This window comes from Pholcus phalangioides, unplaced genomic scaffold (genome assembly GCF_987345545.1).
Source record: "Pholcus phalangioides strain wild (caught in Gottingen) unplaced genomic scaffold, Ppha-v1.0 ptg000029l_1, whole genome shotgun sequence".
Classification (NCBI taxonomy): domain Eukaryota; kingdom Metazoa; phylum Arthropoda; class Arachnida; order Araneae; family Pholcidae; genus Pholcus; species Pholcus phalangioides.
The window spans coordinates 3,035,855-3,052,415 of NW_028301619.1; the positions used below are offsets into that span (position 1 = coordinate 3,035,855).

Here is a 16,561-nt window from a genome sequence, read left to right on the forward strand (position 1 = left end):
ATATATATATATATATATATATATATATATATATATATATATAAAATTCTCGCTGTCAGTCAAAATACAAGTTATCTAAAATTTTCTTTTCCATGTGTATTTAAATTTTATTCATTTTATGTAATATTTAGAGGAAGTTTAGTAGAAAAGTAGCGGCGGGATTCCGGTGAACGTCTGGTTCGGTGTTTGGCTAGTTTGGCGTGTTCTGTCTGTGTTGTTAACCCCGCGACCAGCGAAGCCGGTTCAGTTTGATTTGAATCGCGGCTTAGCGCAGCTGGATAAACGTTATCCTGCAGATATGTTGTTGTCTTTGCCGGTGTTTTATTACTGAAAATATTCGAAATCGGATACATGCGTGCAATAGATAATTAGTGGCCCGAGGAAATATTTAAGTGTGCATAAAGTTAAGAGCGTCTCGAATGTTCTTCAACGCTGAGTATTTCACGATGTTTAATACTGTGAAACACTTGACAATGATCAGTGTTTGTGTGATGTTTTACCTTTCTTGCATTGTGTATTCAACGCATTCCAGCGAACTAGGTAAGTTGCATCGAAAAAACTAGCTTTTATTCAATTTTCATGTATAATATTCATAAGAAATAACCGTATTTTAACGTGTATGAGGAACCCCCTGATTTTCTGGGCATAAAATTTGGAAAAAGTTAAAAAAGATATGTATCTAATTCTATCCATGTATAAGAAACCCCCTCCTATTTTTGGGAAAAAAGGAGTTCCTTATATACGTTAAATTAGGATAATTCTATGTACTAAAAATTATACAGAAAAGAAGAAATTGATTTTTTTCCGTCGATTACTTTGAGGTAAGTTAATGAATTGAAACTCAATATTACGAATTTATTCATGACACTATTCAATTTTCAAGAGGTTAAACACGAAAATCGAAAGCATGTTTAACAAATTTGTTAATTTTTATCAATTCATAAAGCTAAAAATCTGAAAACTGACTCACCAAAATCAATTGATTCTTGTGTATTTTATTGAATTGAAGAATTCTTGCACTTTATACAGTGTCTCCACACAGGGCCGTCTGAAGAGAATCATAGGCCCCCGGGCCAAGTGATTTTTCTGAGGCCCTACCTCGCAAATTCTCGAAAAATTCAACTACTTCTCGTTTTTCTGAGGCCCCTGTTCTCTAGGTCCATGCGTTAAGACGGCACTGTCTCCACAAAGTGATGATCATCCGCAGACAAATCCTTGTACAACTTCGCATAACTATATAGTCTCTTCTTCTCGAATTAAACTATAAAATAAGTAAATAAAATGAATAAAATTAAACTATAGAAGAAATAAATTATAGGCACATGACGAGGCATATTAAACTATAGCAACAATTAAATCTCACAAAAATTTTACTGTGCTGCCCACGTCCCCTGATACCTAATGCCGGTAGGTGTTATGGCCCGGGAGGAGGAACCAATTATTTATTAATGATTTTTGGGAACCAAATTCTTTAAATATTTTTTACACTATAGCTTTAATAAAAACATTATTATAAGGAACCAGGGATTGACAAATCGAGAAAAAATCTAGGTGCTAACCAAATATTTTAGGAGCCAAGCGTATTTCCTTTACCCGAGCTTTATAGTAATCACATGCAGAAAATTTTAGGAGCCAATACCAATTTTCTAGTAACCATGGCGATCTGACGCCTGGAATTTCTCAAATCCTGTGAGGGACCCACCAAAAATCTTGAAGAAACATATAAGAAAAGTGCCAATTCATCCATAGACCCAATCTATCTTTTTTCTTATCATGGCCTAGAGATATCTTTGCTTAATTAAAATAGTTATGTAACTTTCACCGGTGGTCAGCGCCGTCTTAAGAGCATCATGGGCCCTGGGCCAAGCGATTTTTCTGAGGCCTTATCTGGCAAATTCTCGAAAAATTCAACTTTTTCTCACTTTCCTGAGGCCCTCGTGCCGTGCATGGGTGGGCGCATGTGTTAAGACCGCACAGCCGATGGTAAGTTTTCTAATGGTACAGTGATCTCTCACTTATGCGTTGGTGGAAGCGAAGAAAAAAAAAAGACGCATATAAGTGAGAGAGGCGTATAAAAGTGAATAACATTAATTATATCTATATCTTTGACCGAGAATGTATAAAATCTTCTTATATAAGTGAGAGATTACTGTACTTTGTTTACTATAGATAATTACTTTAGAGCAGCGTTTCTCAACCCTTTTATTCTTGTGGAACCGTCAAAATAATATTAGAGAAATGTAGGGGATCCCTACACACAAAAGCTCTTTAGAACATTTTCAAATTATCTGAATTCCAAAATTATCTGACATTGTTATTCATTACTGTTCTTCGTGAAAACCCTCGGAATCCCGGATGAGAAACGTTGCTAGAGAGAAAGGTCAAGAATATATTTCATTTAAATCATTGTTATCAAGTAAAGACGTAAGTAACCCCCCCTCCCCCACTTACCTCAAGGAATAACGGTAATTACAGATAATCTTTGAAAAATAAAAAGAATGTGAATCATTTGAAAGAGCCTCAATATGAAAGTGAGTATGAAAAATAAATGTGCAGTGTGTCAGTGTATAACTGACTATTCGTATTCTATAATTATATTTTAATTAATTATTCAAAGCCACGTGACTGTCCAGTGGTGAGTGCAAAAATATTTAGATTCGAAGGATTCGAATCCCGGTTCCCGTATTAACCCCCCCCCCCCCACCCCGCCCCGTTGACACAGAAGGAAGAGAAGTTGAATTTAGATTTGAAAAAAAGGCAACATCTCCAATTATGATATTTTACTGAATCTATAAAAACTTTTTTTCCGAATGAAAGTTTGTACCTTGACATTGAGGAAGGTTATGAAACAATCATATATATCGCTTCCTTGTATCAGAATTATACCGTAGGGAATAAATCGAAACTACTTCTTGTGGAAAAAACTCATCAACTCAAGAATTCTCATGAATTTACCGTTTTAAAAGGTTTTTTTTCATGTTTGCTAATTACTTTTTGCGTATTCTATTTGTAAGTCAAGCTCTTAATTCCTCAGTCAAACAGGGACCTCGAAATCATTGCAAATTCTTATTAATTTTGAATTTTTAAAATTTCTTCTTTATATTTATTACTTCAGTATTTAATTTTCCTTTGCAGTTGGTAATTTTATTCAGTGTTTTAACGGTACAGAAGTAAAAAAAGAAGCAATAAAAATGTATGTGCCTTGTTCTCTCAGAACTCCTTGATACCTGCCCTGTTTACTAGGAGTCTGAAATTGGTCTAGTTTGATAGAAGAAGATAAACATTGTTCTCAACTCTTTCTCCTGCATTGAAAATACGGAAAATACTAAGTCCATATAGACAACGAGGTAAACCCAGACTCCTTCAAAATAGCTTTGCAATACAGCGGTGCATCGAGTTTAATTCATTCCCGAGAGTTACTCGTGTCATTAAAAACTAATGTCTCAAAGCAAACTTTCCCATTTAGAATGATGGGATCTTTTCAATTTGCTTTACATCTTTACAATATATTTTGAAATTAGTTACATTGTATTTCACGGGTGATAAAAACCAATTAGCACGGTATAATGCAATGCCTTTTATAATGCTATGCATAATAGAAGGTGCTTGGGTATAGGACAAATACAGTACATAGTACAATCTGAAAATCGTTGTTCAAAGTGTTCGAGCTTTCGTGTATTAACACAACTGGTGTTTTTATATGTAGCCGGTGTGATGAGTGAGCCTTTCTTTAAAAACCGGTCTACAATGTGTATTTCTCGTACGTTTTGAACTTGAACATTCGCTCACAAATTGAATCATTTTTGTCAAATGTATTTTACTCACAACCTGGATTAATCACAAAAGAAACGCTCGTAACTTTAGGTATCACTGTATTACGAAAGAATTTTAGCATCATTTTCCCAGTAAGGTCAGCTTGACGTATTTGAAATGTCTCATAATAAATCGGAAGATGAATCGCAAGTAGATAATGATTGCGGATAATGGTTTAGAGTTGAGTCAGTTTGGTCAAAGATGTAGAGCTAACAGCTACTTGAAAACGGCCAGGTAAATATATTACAATTACACATTTCACCTAGGATTCGAACCTATAACTCGCTGAACGGATGGTTGGTGCATATGCTTATCAATTGTTAGAAATCATTCTGCTTAAGGGGATTGGTACACGATCTTGCTTTCCCATTCCTTCCTATGGGAAAAATCTCTTTAATTTAAGGAACATTTAAAATGTTTCTATTCACTTTTTAGGCACTCAATTTTTTTCTCAAATACTATGGATATTTTTATAGAATTTAACATAAGCATTTATGGTTTTTATTATGTGGGTTATTTTTTCTCGAATGCAACTTTTTCAAAAATCATAAAAATGTACCCATATTTTGTGCCATAATTTTTTTCTAATTTTGATACAAAATCCTCGTGTTAAAGTATGTAACATCATAGTGTTTAAGACACACACGAAGTTTCAATATATTTGAATGAGTGGTGTTCGAAAAAATGTTCCTTATCTAACAAAACATTTAGTTTTGAGAAGAGCATTTTAGTAGAAAACATATTAGCATACATAATGCGTGCCAGCAGTTTATATTAAAATATTTTAAAAAAAATTCTAGTACAGGCAGAAAAAACTTGAAAACAATTAGACGCAGAAAATTTCATAGTATTTGAAAATTGAAAAATTCGAAAAAGTGTTTTTTTGGAAAATTCACGTGCACCAACCCATAGCCGGAGATAGACTTGGAAGTATGTGGGGGGGGGGGGCACGATGATGATGATGTCAATTCATATATACATATATACATTAGATCAGTCGACTCCACCTTTGACTCTGGGGGGGGGGGGCAATGCCCTCACGCTCCCCCGTAGCTCCGCCCATTCACCAACCCCCTTAAAACATTTCAACCATTAATATTTTCGTTCATTCTAAAAATTTGATTTTGGAATCCTTGCCTCAAACCCGATTTTAATCTTTGAAACTTCGTTTATTTATGGAAAAGGCATGGCTCTTCAACATCAACAAATAAAAAGGTCGATATTTGTATATATATATATATAGAAGCCTTCTTTTTTTTTTCTTCCATTCTGATACTTGTCCTTGAGGTGCAGTAAGTAGTCCTCCGTCCTGTAAGTTATTTTGCCGGAACGCAATCATGAATTACTCCATTAGATGCATTCTAGTATAACATGGTCCATACATTCTGTTGCGTCCGCCCACTTTACAAGGTGAACAGCTCTCTTTTGGAACAATGCTTCATCCCTGGAGTTATTAGTAGAACGTGGCCCTCGAACGTTTGGTGCTTCTGTTGTGTTAATGTATCTCCTTGTTTGTATAAGTTGTTGTTAATTTTGATTTTGTCTGGATAGTACTTTGTACCTGTGCATTACGTCTAGAATGATTTCGTTCAAACCACTTTTCAAATCGCCAGGAGCTGTTTTGATGAACCTATCAATTAGAACAGCAAATTCTTTGAAAACTGAGATGGTTCATCACTAAGAAGACTTTCATTACTCGAGAATTGTTTGCGCTGGAAATATATTTAGACGCATTTCAGTTTGTTTTGATTGATTCAAATGATCTAATCCAAATTTTAGCATAATGTAATGTATTCTTTCAGAAAACCACCATGCCAAAACAAGAACTACCTTTTTAAAAATACATACTGTGAATATTATTACTTAACGAACATTGATCTAACTCATATTCATTTGAATCATCCTTTCTCTCATTTTCACCTATTTCTTCCTCAAAAACAGTTCAAGAGAAAGACCAGACATTCGCAACTTACAATGTATGTAACACATTCTAATAGCAGCCACATAGAATTCGGTCTCGGAAAGTTATATACTTTGCAATAAATGTTTCTTTACCATAAAAACACATCATCAAGTTAAAAAAAAAGAAGAGAAAATCATACCAAATCTAGGCTATCCAGCCAGTAGTAAAAAGAAAAAAGTAAGAATTTTTTAATAAAATTAAAATTTTCAATTGTACATAAAATCAAGAGATTTTTTACATCAGTTATCCACGCAGTCTCAACTTGGTCTGTTTAGTGACCCTTGAAATCGTCATTCCGCTATCCGTGGAATAATGTAGTTTCTTTTGTAAATTTTCTACCAGCCTCTTGTGACATCAGATAACACTTATATAATAGCCATTTACGATTCTTCCTTCTGCTTCTCCCTTCTTCTAGAAATTGCTTGCAAATAATGATGACTAATACATGCTTAGAATTCTGATTATAAAACTGGTCCTGTCAGCGGTTTAGGTTATATTCGACAAACTAGAATAAGCAGGCAAATAAAGAGAGGAAAAAGAATCTGCAAACATATCTCTATTTCACTGCTTTTATAAAAATATTGCGGTAAATTAGTACACAGATCGCGGTAAATTAGTACACAGTTAAACCTCATTTTATAATGCACCTCTTAGTCGAAATATTTTGCCCTATATCAAGTCTCAACAAATCAGTGTTATTGTATACAGCAAGAGTTCTCACCCTATGGGTCACGACACTGTGTTTCGTGTCTCTGTGACAAAAAACAGAGAGGTAGACTTCAGACAGGAATTCATGAGCTATAGATCGTGATCAAAATTGGATTCGCGGGGCTTCAGAGATGGGTCGTACCATAGACTAAAGATATATACTACTATATTATTACTCTATGGGTCATACAAATAACCACCTGCATTGAGACAGAGCGTTGGACCATGATCTGGTTTGGAGGAGGTCGTACAAATTTACTTACAGTCCTGTTGTAAATGCGTTTATTGTGTCACTGGTTTCGATAATTTAGAAAAATTAACAGTCCCATGGGTCGCGAAGCTGATCTTGTTGATTTTGGGTCATGGCTAAAACAGGTTGAGAGAGAGAGGTATTAACAAATGATATCTCAACGTATTATGGATAAGTACGTTATAAAAATTCTTTTTCCTTCAAATAACTGAGATTTTCTTATTACCCCTTAAAAAGTAACGTATTTTTAATCGGTTATTCTGTGGGACTGACGTTACAAAAATCAAATGTATTACTTTTTATTGGAAGTTATTGTCACGATTATTATAAAGGATTCAAAGGCAGTGGGTATCTTTTCTTTTGAATAGAATGGAAATTTTAATAATATCGGGGAAGTTTATATTAAATTACTCTTGATTTTGTTCTCGATCGTGTTTAGAAAGTAGATGTGTTTTCAAGTGTTTTTTCCACGAGCATTTTGGGTTCCCCAACTCTAATAGAATGCCTCAGGCTAAAATCACCGAGAAAAAATAACGACTGCAGATGCTATTTCAACGAAACGTTTGAACGAAATTTTCGAGTACCAGCTGTAATCATGTGGCACCATACGTAATCACCAAGACCATTAGAGAAGCATCTCCTTCAATTTTCAAGAGTGAAATCGATTCTTACTACCGGCTGTAACAAGTAGTAATGGCTCTGACCGACTGGGGACGGCAAGCAGTATATTTTGAAAAATTCAGCAACAAAAAAATCTTCTTGCTCTGCACTAAGCTTACGGCATTTATTCTATTCCACACACACCATCACTCCGAACCCGAACTTTCCATAACGAGATGTTATGATGCTGTGCAGTAATGGTCTTCATGGTTTCTTGCTTTTGCCTAGAGATGTGAGGATATCTCCGGAGAATATTCTCTTGGATGTAAAAAGTGGAGAATAATCGAGAATATTCATTTTTCTTTTAAATAATTAATTTTTTTTACTAATCTTTTTTATTATGAAGTATAAATCAGCTTCCATTGCCTGAGTCATTTAAAACAAAGAAATTTTTCGCATAATCACCCCCAATGACAACTTTTAGTTCGAGAATATTCTATTCTCTTGGTCATAATCATAATGAGAGGTTTTAAAAGTTTGAAGGTTTTTAACAACTGGCTGTTGCGAAGATATATTTCGGAAAGAGAGAAAATTCAACAACAGCCGGTTGTTAAAAACCTTCGTATGGTAGCGGAGAGTGACGTCATCCTTGTTTAAAAGTTTGGTTATGAAAATTTTAGAAGCCTTAAGATTAAAACCTTAAAAAATTCAGCCATGATGGTTTAATTTTTCTTGCTTTCAAACTATAATATTGTGGGCCACAAACTTTAGTATTCCCATCTTCTTAACAGAAAGAGAGAGGAGGACAGAGAAGACTCCAAAGAGAACTATACTAGAGAATATTCTTGTTGAAAATAATAAGAATTATTCTCAAGTTATTTAGAGATCATTTATTATAATACATGTTAATACATATATTCTTGAGAATACTCTTTGGAAGTACTTCTATAACTGGAGAATATTCTCGTCGAGGAGAATATTCGAGAATATGCTGAAGGACTATTATTAATAACTTGAGAATAATTCTTACTATTTTCGATAATATTCCCCAGTAATTTATAAAAGTAGTCCTTCTAGAGAATATTCTCAAGGATATTATATATAACTATATTATAAATAACAGGAGGATATATTCTCATCAAGAACTTATAAGAATATTCTCAAGTTATTTATAATAGAAATTTCTCCAGGAATATTCTCCATCAAGGAGAATGTTCTCCTAAAGATTAGTTCATTCTACATCGCTGATAGCCTACAACTTCATTGCTGCTGCTTAAGTTTATTTTCGGACAGTCAATACTCATTCAGAAAATTCAATTTTTTAAAATTATTCTCATGAAGTATATTTAGCTTCATTTGTGATTCAGTAATCATTTGAATATAAACTGGGAACTGCAACGAAGACATTATTTTTTCAGTATAATGACCATCAAAATTAAAAATACTAGTTACAAAAAATTAATACGTGAGTAAGTGAAAAAAGGATAATTGACATCAAATCGAAAAAAAAAAATCTGAGATCGAGAGATAATATAATAATGATGATAACAAAATGTATCTCGGACTTTGAGGGTCATGAATGCATGCGTTGAGACAGAGAGATACATATGCTATATTTCAGATGTTAATGCTCGAGATTTTTCAACCCTTGATTGCTCAAACTTTATGCCGATCATTTTTTTTTTCAATTTAAGGGTTAAAAGAGAATTTTATAATAATTTTTTGTGATATTAAAATGCATAAGTCGTATTCCATACTTAATTTCCCTGCCATTTTTGTTTTCAAAAAAATATACGTAAAATTATAACTTTATATGTGTAATATCAGCAATACGAGTTTAAAAAATGCTTTGCACATATGGCAAAGCTACGCTTTTGAAAGTTGTAACTGATTAGATACAGATAACTTCATAAAATGTTTATAACATCATGATCACGGGCAATTCGCCAAAGTTTATTTATCAATATCACACAAGATATGAATCATTGAAATGCCGCACTCTCTCAATAATTTCTCTCAAAAAATGAGAAATGATGTATTCACGGATTAAATTTTCTTGAAGGAGCATATAGGAAAAAATTTTTAATAAGCGGAAATGACGTGTGAATATAGATCAAAGTGGGACAACAGCTCCTATATTTAAATGTGAAATTTTGATATCGATAAAAAAGTGCAAGCAAAATTTCATCGAAGCTAAGCACTTTTTCCTCAGAAAAACCGTCCAACATAATATTTTCTTGAACTTGTCCGGATTCGAGATCTCTTTTCATGTTATGGGAACATGTTATCATTATTATCACACGCTGACATAATTTCTGAGAATTTCGCGCTGTACTCAGACTTTAACTTAGTTATCATGCATAACAAAATTTTAGGCATCAATGCGAATTTTTTAGTTGCCATGATTTTGTGGGACCTGCGGTTCGTCTAGCCCTGGTGTGTACGTAATTCACGCTTTGTACTCTATTGTAATAAATCTAATTCTCATGCACAACCTATTTTGAAAAATTCTGTCATAGAAGTTTTCAATATGTCGATTAATACTTCAGCGATGGTGTCGTTGGTACAATTTCTTACTTGTCATTCTGAATCGGTACGAATTAAAAAATGTTTTTAATGTTCTTTCAAAGTAAGTTACTCTTTGCATCACACGAACTGCATCTATTAATATCACCGAATTATAATAATAATAGAAGCGTTGTTCAATAAAAGAAAAAGATTTTTTTCTCTCGTAGTTGGGGGGAAAAGAGTCGGGAGTGACTCTGTAATATATCCATATTCCTTTTTTTGGTTGCTAAGGGGGAAAAAAACCATTCTCTTTTAGTTCAAGAAAATAATAGAAATAACTTACGAAAAGAAAGAAATACTGAGCCTATATATGAGTACAACGTCGTATTTTGTGCCAGGATTCCAGCTGTTGCTGTACTCCCGATTTTCAATCGATTCTTGATCATACAACGTGTTGCCTTCCAGTATCAGCGGTTTCATACTTTGATTATAAGTGGTGTGTCTTGTGATTGGAGTGACCAAATAATGAAAAAGATAGCTTATATAAGTGTGCATATATATATATTGATCATTGATCATTTTTGTCGCACCACGGTCATTTTCTGCACACGAGGGCTAATTAGACCGGGACCTACAATTTTTTGCCGACTCCGAACGGCAGGCTTGTTTTTTTTATACTCATCGAGAGGTTGGTGCTCTAACCCCTCGATGGGGGGGATATATATATATATATATTACCCATAAAAAGATTTTCATTGTCATTAAAGAATGGCAGACGACTTATTAAATATGCTTTGCTTAAATGTAATGATGAAGAATTTGATTTCGTTACATATTCCACAAATGGATTTCTTTTTGTGCTCTAGAAAAAATCATTTGCCTACCTTAAAGTAATTTCTGATGTTGTTTTATATCACAGTTTCTTTTTTCTATCTGCGTAACAACGAGTATGTTTCATAAAATTTATGTTCATGCATGAACGATAGTGCTTTAAATTAGAACTAAAACTTTCTAGATAGGAAACATTCTTTCCGATATCTCTTTTAAGCTTTCTTTTTTCTTTCAAACGAATCTATTTAGCGAAGATGCATGGCAAGAAAGGTTGTACGGAAATATATAAACAACAATATGGCTTTCAGTTTTTACGATAACAATGATCATTGAATTGAGCTTCGTTTCCGAATATTTTGCAAAAGAAAACTGATTTTTCGATTTCTGTTATATGTACAACTCTAAATGTTAGAGTGCATTGACTTCACTCCATACAATCGGGATTGATTCAAACTTTTATAGTATTCAGAACTGCGTTATACTCGCTCATGGAAACAATTCTTTTTTCGTTCCCAAGTTTTCTTTTGCGTGTGTGTGAGACTACACATCTCTTGCTCACATGAGAAGCATCTTTCACGAACCATTTAAAAGCCAATATAGTAATGACAGCTTAATTGCACATACATCTTCAGCTATCCTTGGAATTGAACGACGAGGTTTCGTAAAAAATGAAAACTTTCATGCTGCTTTCGCACTTTACCTTGCGTAGTTTAAACGAATCCATATGTAAAAGCATATAAATATGCATTTGCGTCGTTTGAAATAGCGTATTTACGTGATTGTCATGTGAATTTTGTAACGGCCTTTTACAAGATGTGCCCAATGACAAATTACTGTATATGTTGCCTTTATTTACTTGAAAGCATCTTTGATGTGATGGTGTCTATATCCGAAATAGGGAAGGTGGTCATGGCCATCAGTGCTGTTGTCCTATCTCAATCTTTCACGCTTCTCTCTTCTGGAATATACAAAAAGCTAAGTAAAAAAGTAAAAAAAAATCATCTCTGAATAGAGAAGCTGTTGCAAACATTCATCTTTTTTGACGTCATGTATGACTGAGCGAGGCTGTGTTTTGTTTTCGTTTCGAGGACTTCTTCAAGACTCGAAATGGGTCAACTGGCCGGGTATTTGGTTGGCATCGAATCTTTATTCTTAGACAGAATTTTCATTCGTTACTCCTTATGGTGCACAACCCGATTTACCTTTCCTTTTCTTTCTTTCAATATGACCAGCATGATTAATGTTCTGCTCCTCTCATTTTTACACAAGCCCTCGATTTCTGTTGATCGTGAAACTACATTTTAATCCGTGCTATACATTTTTGATTAGTGTTTTTGATGAGATTTTAATTCCTGTTATTGTGAGCTACAAGTGTTAACAGCTTGTTTTAAAAAAGAAACAAATGCGGTTTCTTTTGCACCTAATTCACTCAGATGTTGCCCGAGGAGATTTGTACATGAATCGAAGGCTGTCATTTAATTACCTAATTCGAATCGCGTCACTATCTATTTCTGAAATCAATCGTCTCTCGACTTTTTTGATCAAGGACGAAACTCTAAGAGTTCCTTCGCTTTTAGTTATCTTTGAATCATCTAAATTACAATAACATTCAGCAGCCAAATGATTTATACAACAAATGACATATTTATGACTATTTCATTGTCTTTCTTTCGACTGATCAAATGATAATTGATTTGCATTCAAAACCTGTTATATAAAAAATATTTTTTCTTTCAAAATCGTGTCGACGGAACTAACATCCGTTAATACAATGCAAAACAACGAACGTCTTAGATAAAACTATGTTGTTCTTCATCTGGTATCTATTATGATCTTTGTGTCTGTGCAGGTGTGGGTTCAATTCGAATGTAAGTCCGTACGTGGATTTGGTTTCATCTAGATAGCCACTCATATAATCGGCTATTAATTGTGTTGAATGGCTGAAATGAGATAAAATAAATCAAAAGTGAATAATTATTCATATGGAAAACTAGCAACACTTTACACACGCAACCACATTCTAGTTTCAGTTTCTTCAAATCGTAAGATACTACATTACGAATGAACTAGATTTTGAACGTAAGATATCTAACGTATACTAGATTTCTAATGTCAAGACGGGTTTCTTCTGTCATTGGAAAAGTTCAATAAACTTTATTAACTATTCTTTCTTAAGACATTATTCACTGGTTAGCTCACGTTTTTATACTCATATGTAGGTGGTGTGATGAGCGAGCTTTTCCTTAACTCTTACAGCGGCAATGACGAGATATCTCGCCTAACTTGATACCTTGTATTTTGGCAATTTCTACTTGTCTCGCTTCCTTAATACCCTCTTATTTCAGCAATGCCGAGCCCAGATATCGTTATTAGTTTCTCTAACAACACGTTTTCCATCCCCCAATCTGTCAGATCAACTGCCAGTGAGCGGAGTCAGCTTTTGGGGAAAATCTGATGATAGAGCAAGAGAGACGGTGTTTTTTCCCTTCGCTTCGGGGTAGTATAGGAATATGCATACAGTATAAATACTGTAATAGAAAAAGATAGAGTATTTCTCTTCCTTGGTTTTTTTAAATATTATTCTTTGAAATGGTTGAGGAAAAGCATTTTCACTTCCATGAAATCGGAAGAAAGTATTTTTCGTGAAAAAAGTTGCATTTTGTAGAAGGTTTTGTGAATTCCGCTGTGGCAGTTTTGATGCGGATCAGGGAAATTTTAAAAACCTCTTAAAGGGCTAAAAAACCGGTCTACAATGTGTTAAAAAATCAGAAGACAAAATACATTTTATTTCAAGGAAAGAGACTTTTCTGGATATTATATATATACGATCCGGGCAAGTGCGCTACCACGAGAGACACGACTCCGCTGCCCTTATTTTACGCACTGTAACGTGACGTTGAGACAACCAACTTTTCTTCCCGATTTCCCTCGGCATAATATCCAGAAAGTCTCTTTCTTTGATGTGTTATGGGCTGTGAAAAATCTCTCGGAAAATCACGTATAAATGAATTTATCTGTTTTTCCACTTTTCACACACAGGCGTAGATTTCTATACCAATTTCAATTATATTTTCCAAAAAGATTCAGGGTATAAAATGCCTGAATTGAAGGACGGAAACGTGAAATGTTTGCAATAGTTGAAGTTAATTTTTTCATGGAATCTTTTCAAAAAAAGGTGTTGTCTACCAGCGTAAGTCCATTGTAAATAAAAGGGGAAAAAATATTTTTTTGCATGATTCTTCTCTCTAAATGAACGCGGAAATATCATAAAAGAACTTGAGAGAAATACAGAAATTCTGGTACATGACTGTGCACATGAAAAGTTCAAGATTTATATTAAATTTTTCTGACTTATATAGTATCTGTAGCTTATAGCATATTTTTTGTATATCATTATTCAGAGATCTTGGATGCATTGATATACGTAATTCTTTTCCATCACTCTGCATGAGTGTATATACAGGGTGGTAACTATCGACCGCCCACAATAATTACGTGATTCCTCGTAAAAAACTGACATGTGTGGATAAGTGTTTTCAGTTTTTTGATTTAACTCATAGTATTAATGAGTTATAACGCTTTAAAAATTGATGACCTCACTTCAAAATCCTGCCAAATTCACCGAACATACATCAAAAGTATAACTTGGCGTTTCTTTAAATTGAACAATGATGTAACCCTATGAAATCAACAAAGTAAACCAGTTTTTTCCCCCCTTTTGTTGTTGTTGTGTGTGTATGCACACTTTTCAAATTTTTACGCGGTTGTTAATTATTACGATTTTCTAAGTTCTTGCAAGTTTTTGATTTCATCCGTAAGATTAAAAAAAAATTATTGTCGCCCCGAAAATTCTGAAATTTTGCTCAAATATGTTACTCGCCATGTGTTAGTAAAATGAACCTTGGATTTAGAAAAATTAACCCAAGTATTTTTTTTAACAAATATTGAATTCTCAGATTTTTGAAATTTATACATTTTTTGAAACTTTAAAATTCATAAAATTCTAACGGATGATCAGATATCGAAGTTTGAGGTTCATCTTACTAAAACATGCCGTATAAATATTTCTACAAAATTTGATAATTTTTGGTGGAGTAGGTTATTCAAATCTTAAACGGATGAGCTCAAAAACTGCAATTTGTGGAAATCGCGTTCAAAGCGTTTTTCTTGTTCACATTTGTACTATAATTCATTTAATTTTTAATTTGAAAAAAAAAGTGAATCCGATTGATTTTGATGATCGAAATTTTTGGCATTTGATTTTCACAATTAAATGAAATATTTTTTTAAAGTCATGTTTGGAAAATCGACTTCAGGGGTCATGACACCCCTTAAATGAACAAAGTATCTCCAACAATTTTGAGATGAGATTTTTTTTTCCAGTTCCGATTCAGAAGTTTTGGAAGATTTACATGTTGCATCACAGCTTTTGATTATAATTCTGCAATACAATTAACTGAGTAACAACAACCATAATGAATGAAATCGATCACAGTTACAAATTGTCACGAGAGAGAGATTACAGTCCAACAATTACAGTTTAAAATATTTTTACGGCATCTCATTTATGTTATGAATGTGCGGATTAAACAGTAGGTTCTTACTCAAAGCGATATCTGGAACAACGGACAGTAAAGGCATGGCTTTCATTTCGAAAAATGAGAACCGGGGGGGGGGGGGGCGTGATTTTTGGGGAAAAAATTTAGAAACGAAACACATATAAGAGCAAAGGGGCGGAAAAATTAGTAGTGCCTAGGACGGCGACATCCAGAAGTCCGTCGGCTAACAGTTAGAAATCTGGTGATAAATTTGCTAATACAGTGGATGAAACTAACATGTAATTACGCGTAACAAGGTTATACTATCACACTATATTGAGAGAAAAAGCGCCAATCATGAAAGAAGAAGGTCGAATTTGACTTCTAATGGGATTGAATATTTTAGTTCATTTTCAAGAAGTGGCAACCCGCTGTTGGCGAAGAAATGTACTTTCGTTCGGAGTTTGGCACATAACTGACCGTTAGAAAAATGGCGCATCATAAAATTTCAAAGCCTTATAACTCACTTAATATTCGTCCGATCCAAAAACCGAAAACACTTTTTCTGTGTAATTATTGGGTTGTCGATAGTTACCACCCTGCAGGGCCGCAACTAGGGGAGAGCAGGCGGGTCTTATGCCCCGGGCGCTGGACCAAATTTTATTCTCAAACCTCTTCTTCAACATTACAAGGGGGCGCCAAAATGCGCACCGGTTAGACATGACAAAACAGTTTTAGACAAGGTTAGTCATTGTTGTTCACGTTGATTTGTATGGTACAACTTTCATTAGTATGCCTAACCGGTGTGCGTTGGGCCATACAAATCAATATGAATATTAAGCTTGTATGAAGCCAGGGCTTGACTAATCCCAGGTGCTAGGCAGCCGCGGTGCCGAGTTGCGTGGTGGTAAAATGCTCGTCTACCCCCGTGAAGGTTGGTGACGTCCAGGGTTCGAACCCAAGGGAGGATATAGATAAGATATTTTCCTTAACGAACTTGAGGCGACCACCGATAGACGGCGCCTTCATTTCCAACTCATCTCATTAATGGCAGTAAATTCCGATATGGCCAGAGTTGGTGTAGGAAATAGCTATGGTGGATAGACAATCGGTATTGGCGCCTAAAATTTTCCTTGTGATTACTAAATTAGAGTCTAAGAGGATGACTTTATTATATATATACACGAGATTCGCTGAATTCATTACACAACTCTTTTTCATGTTAAAAGACGTAATCAAGTCCCGGAAAAGTCGAAAAACATTATTTAGGACTGTTTTTCTTGAGAGAAATTTGGCTGGCGCTTAAGTATTTTTCGATATGTCTAGCTCTGTCTAAAGCTGTCTTGTCTG

At 34.3% G+C, this 16,561-nt stretch overlaps 1 protein-coding gene across 1 annotated transcript in view; it reads left to right on the forward strand.

Moving 5' to 3' along the window:
• The first annotated feature begins 265 nt into the window (after nt 1-265).
• Nucleotides 266-16,561, forward strand: part of mgl (low-density lipoprotein receptor-related protein megalin) — a 425,733-nt gene continuing 409,437 nt past the window's right edge. Inside the window, exon 1 of the mRNA XM_089252561.1 lies at nt 266-540. Within this exon, the coding sequence (XP_089108687.1) occupies nt 420-540 (121 nt within the window). The 5' untranslated portion in view covers nt 266-419. The remainder of the gene's footprint in view (nt 541-16,561) is intronic.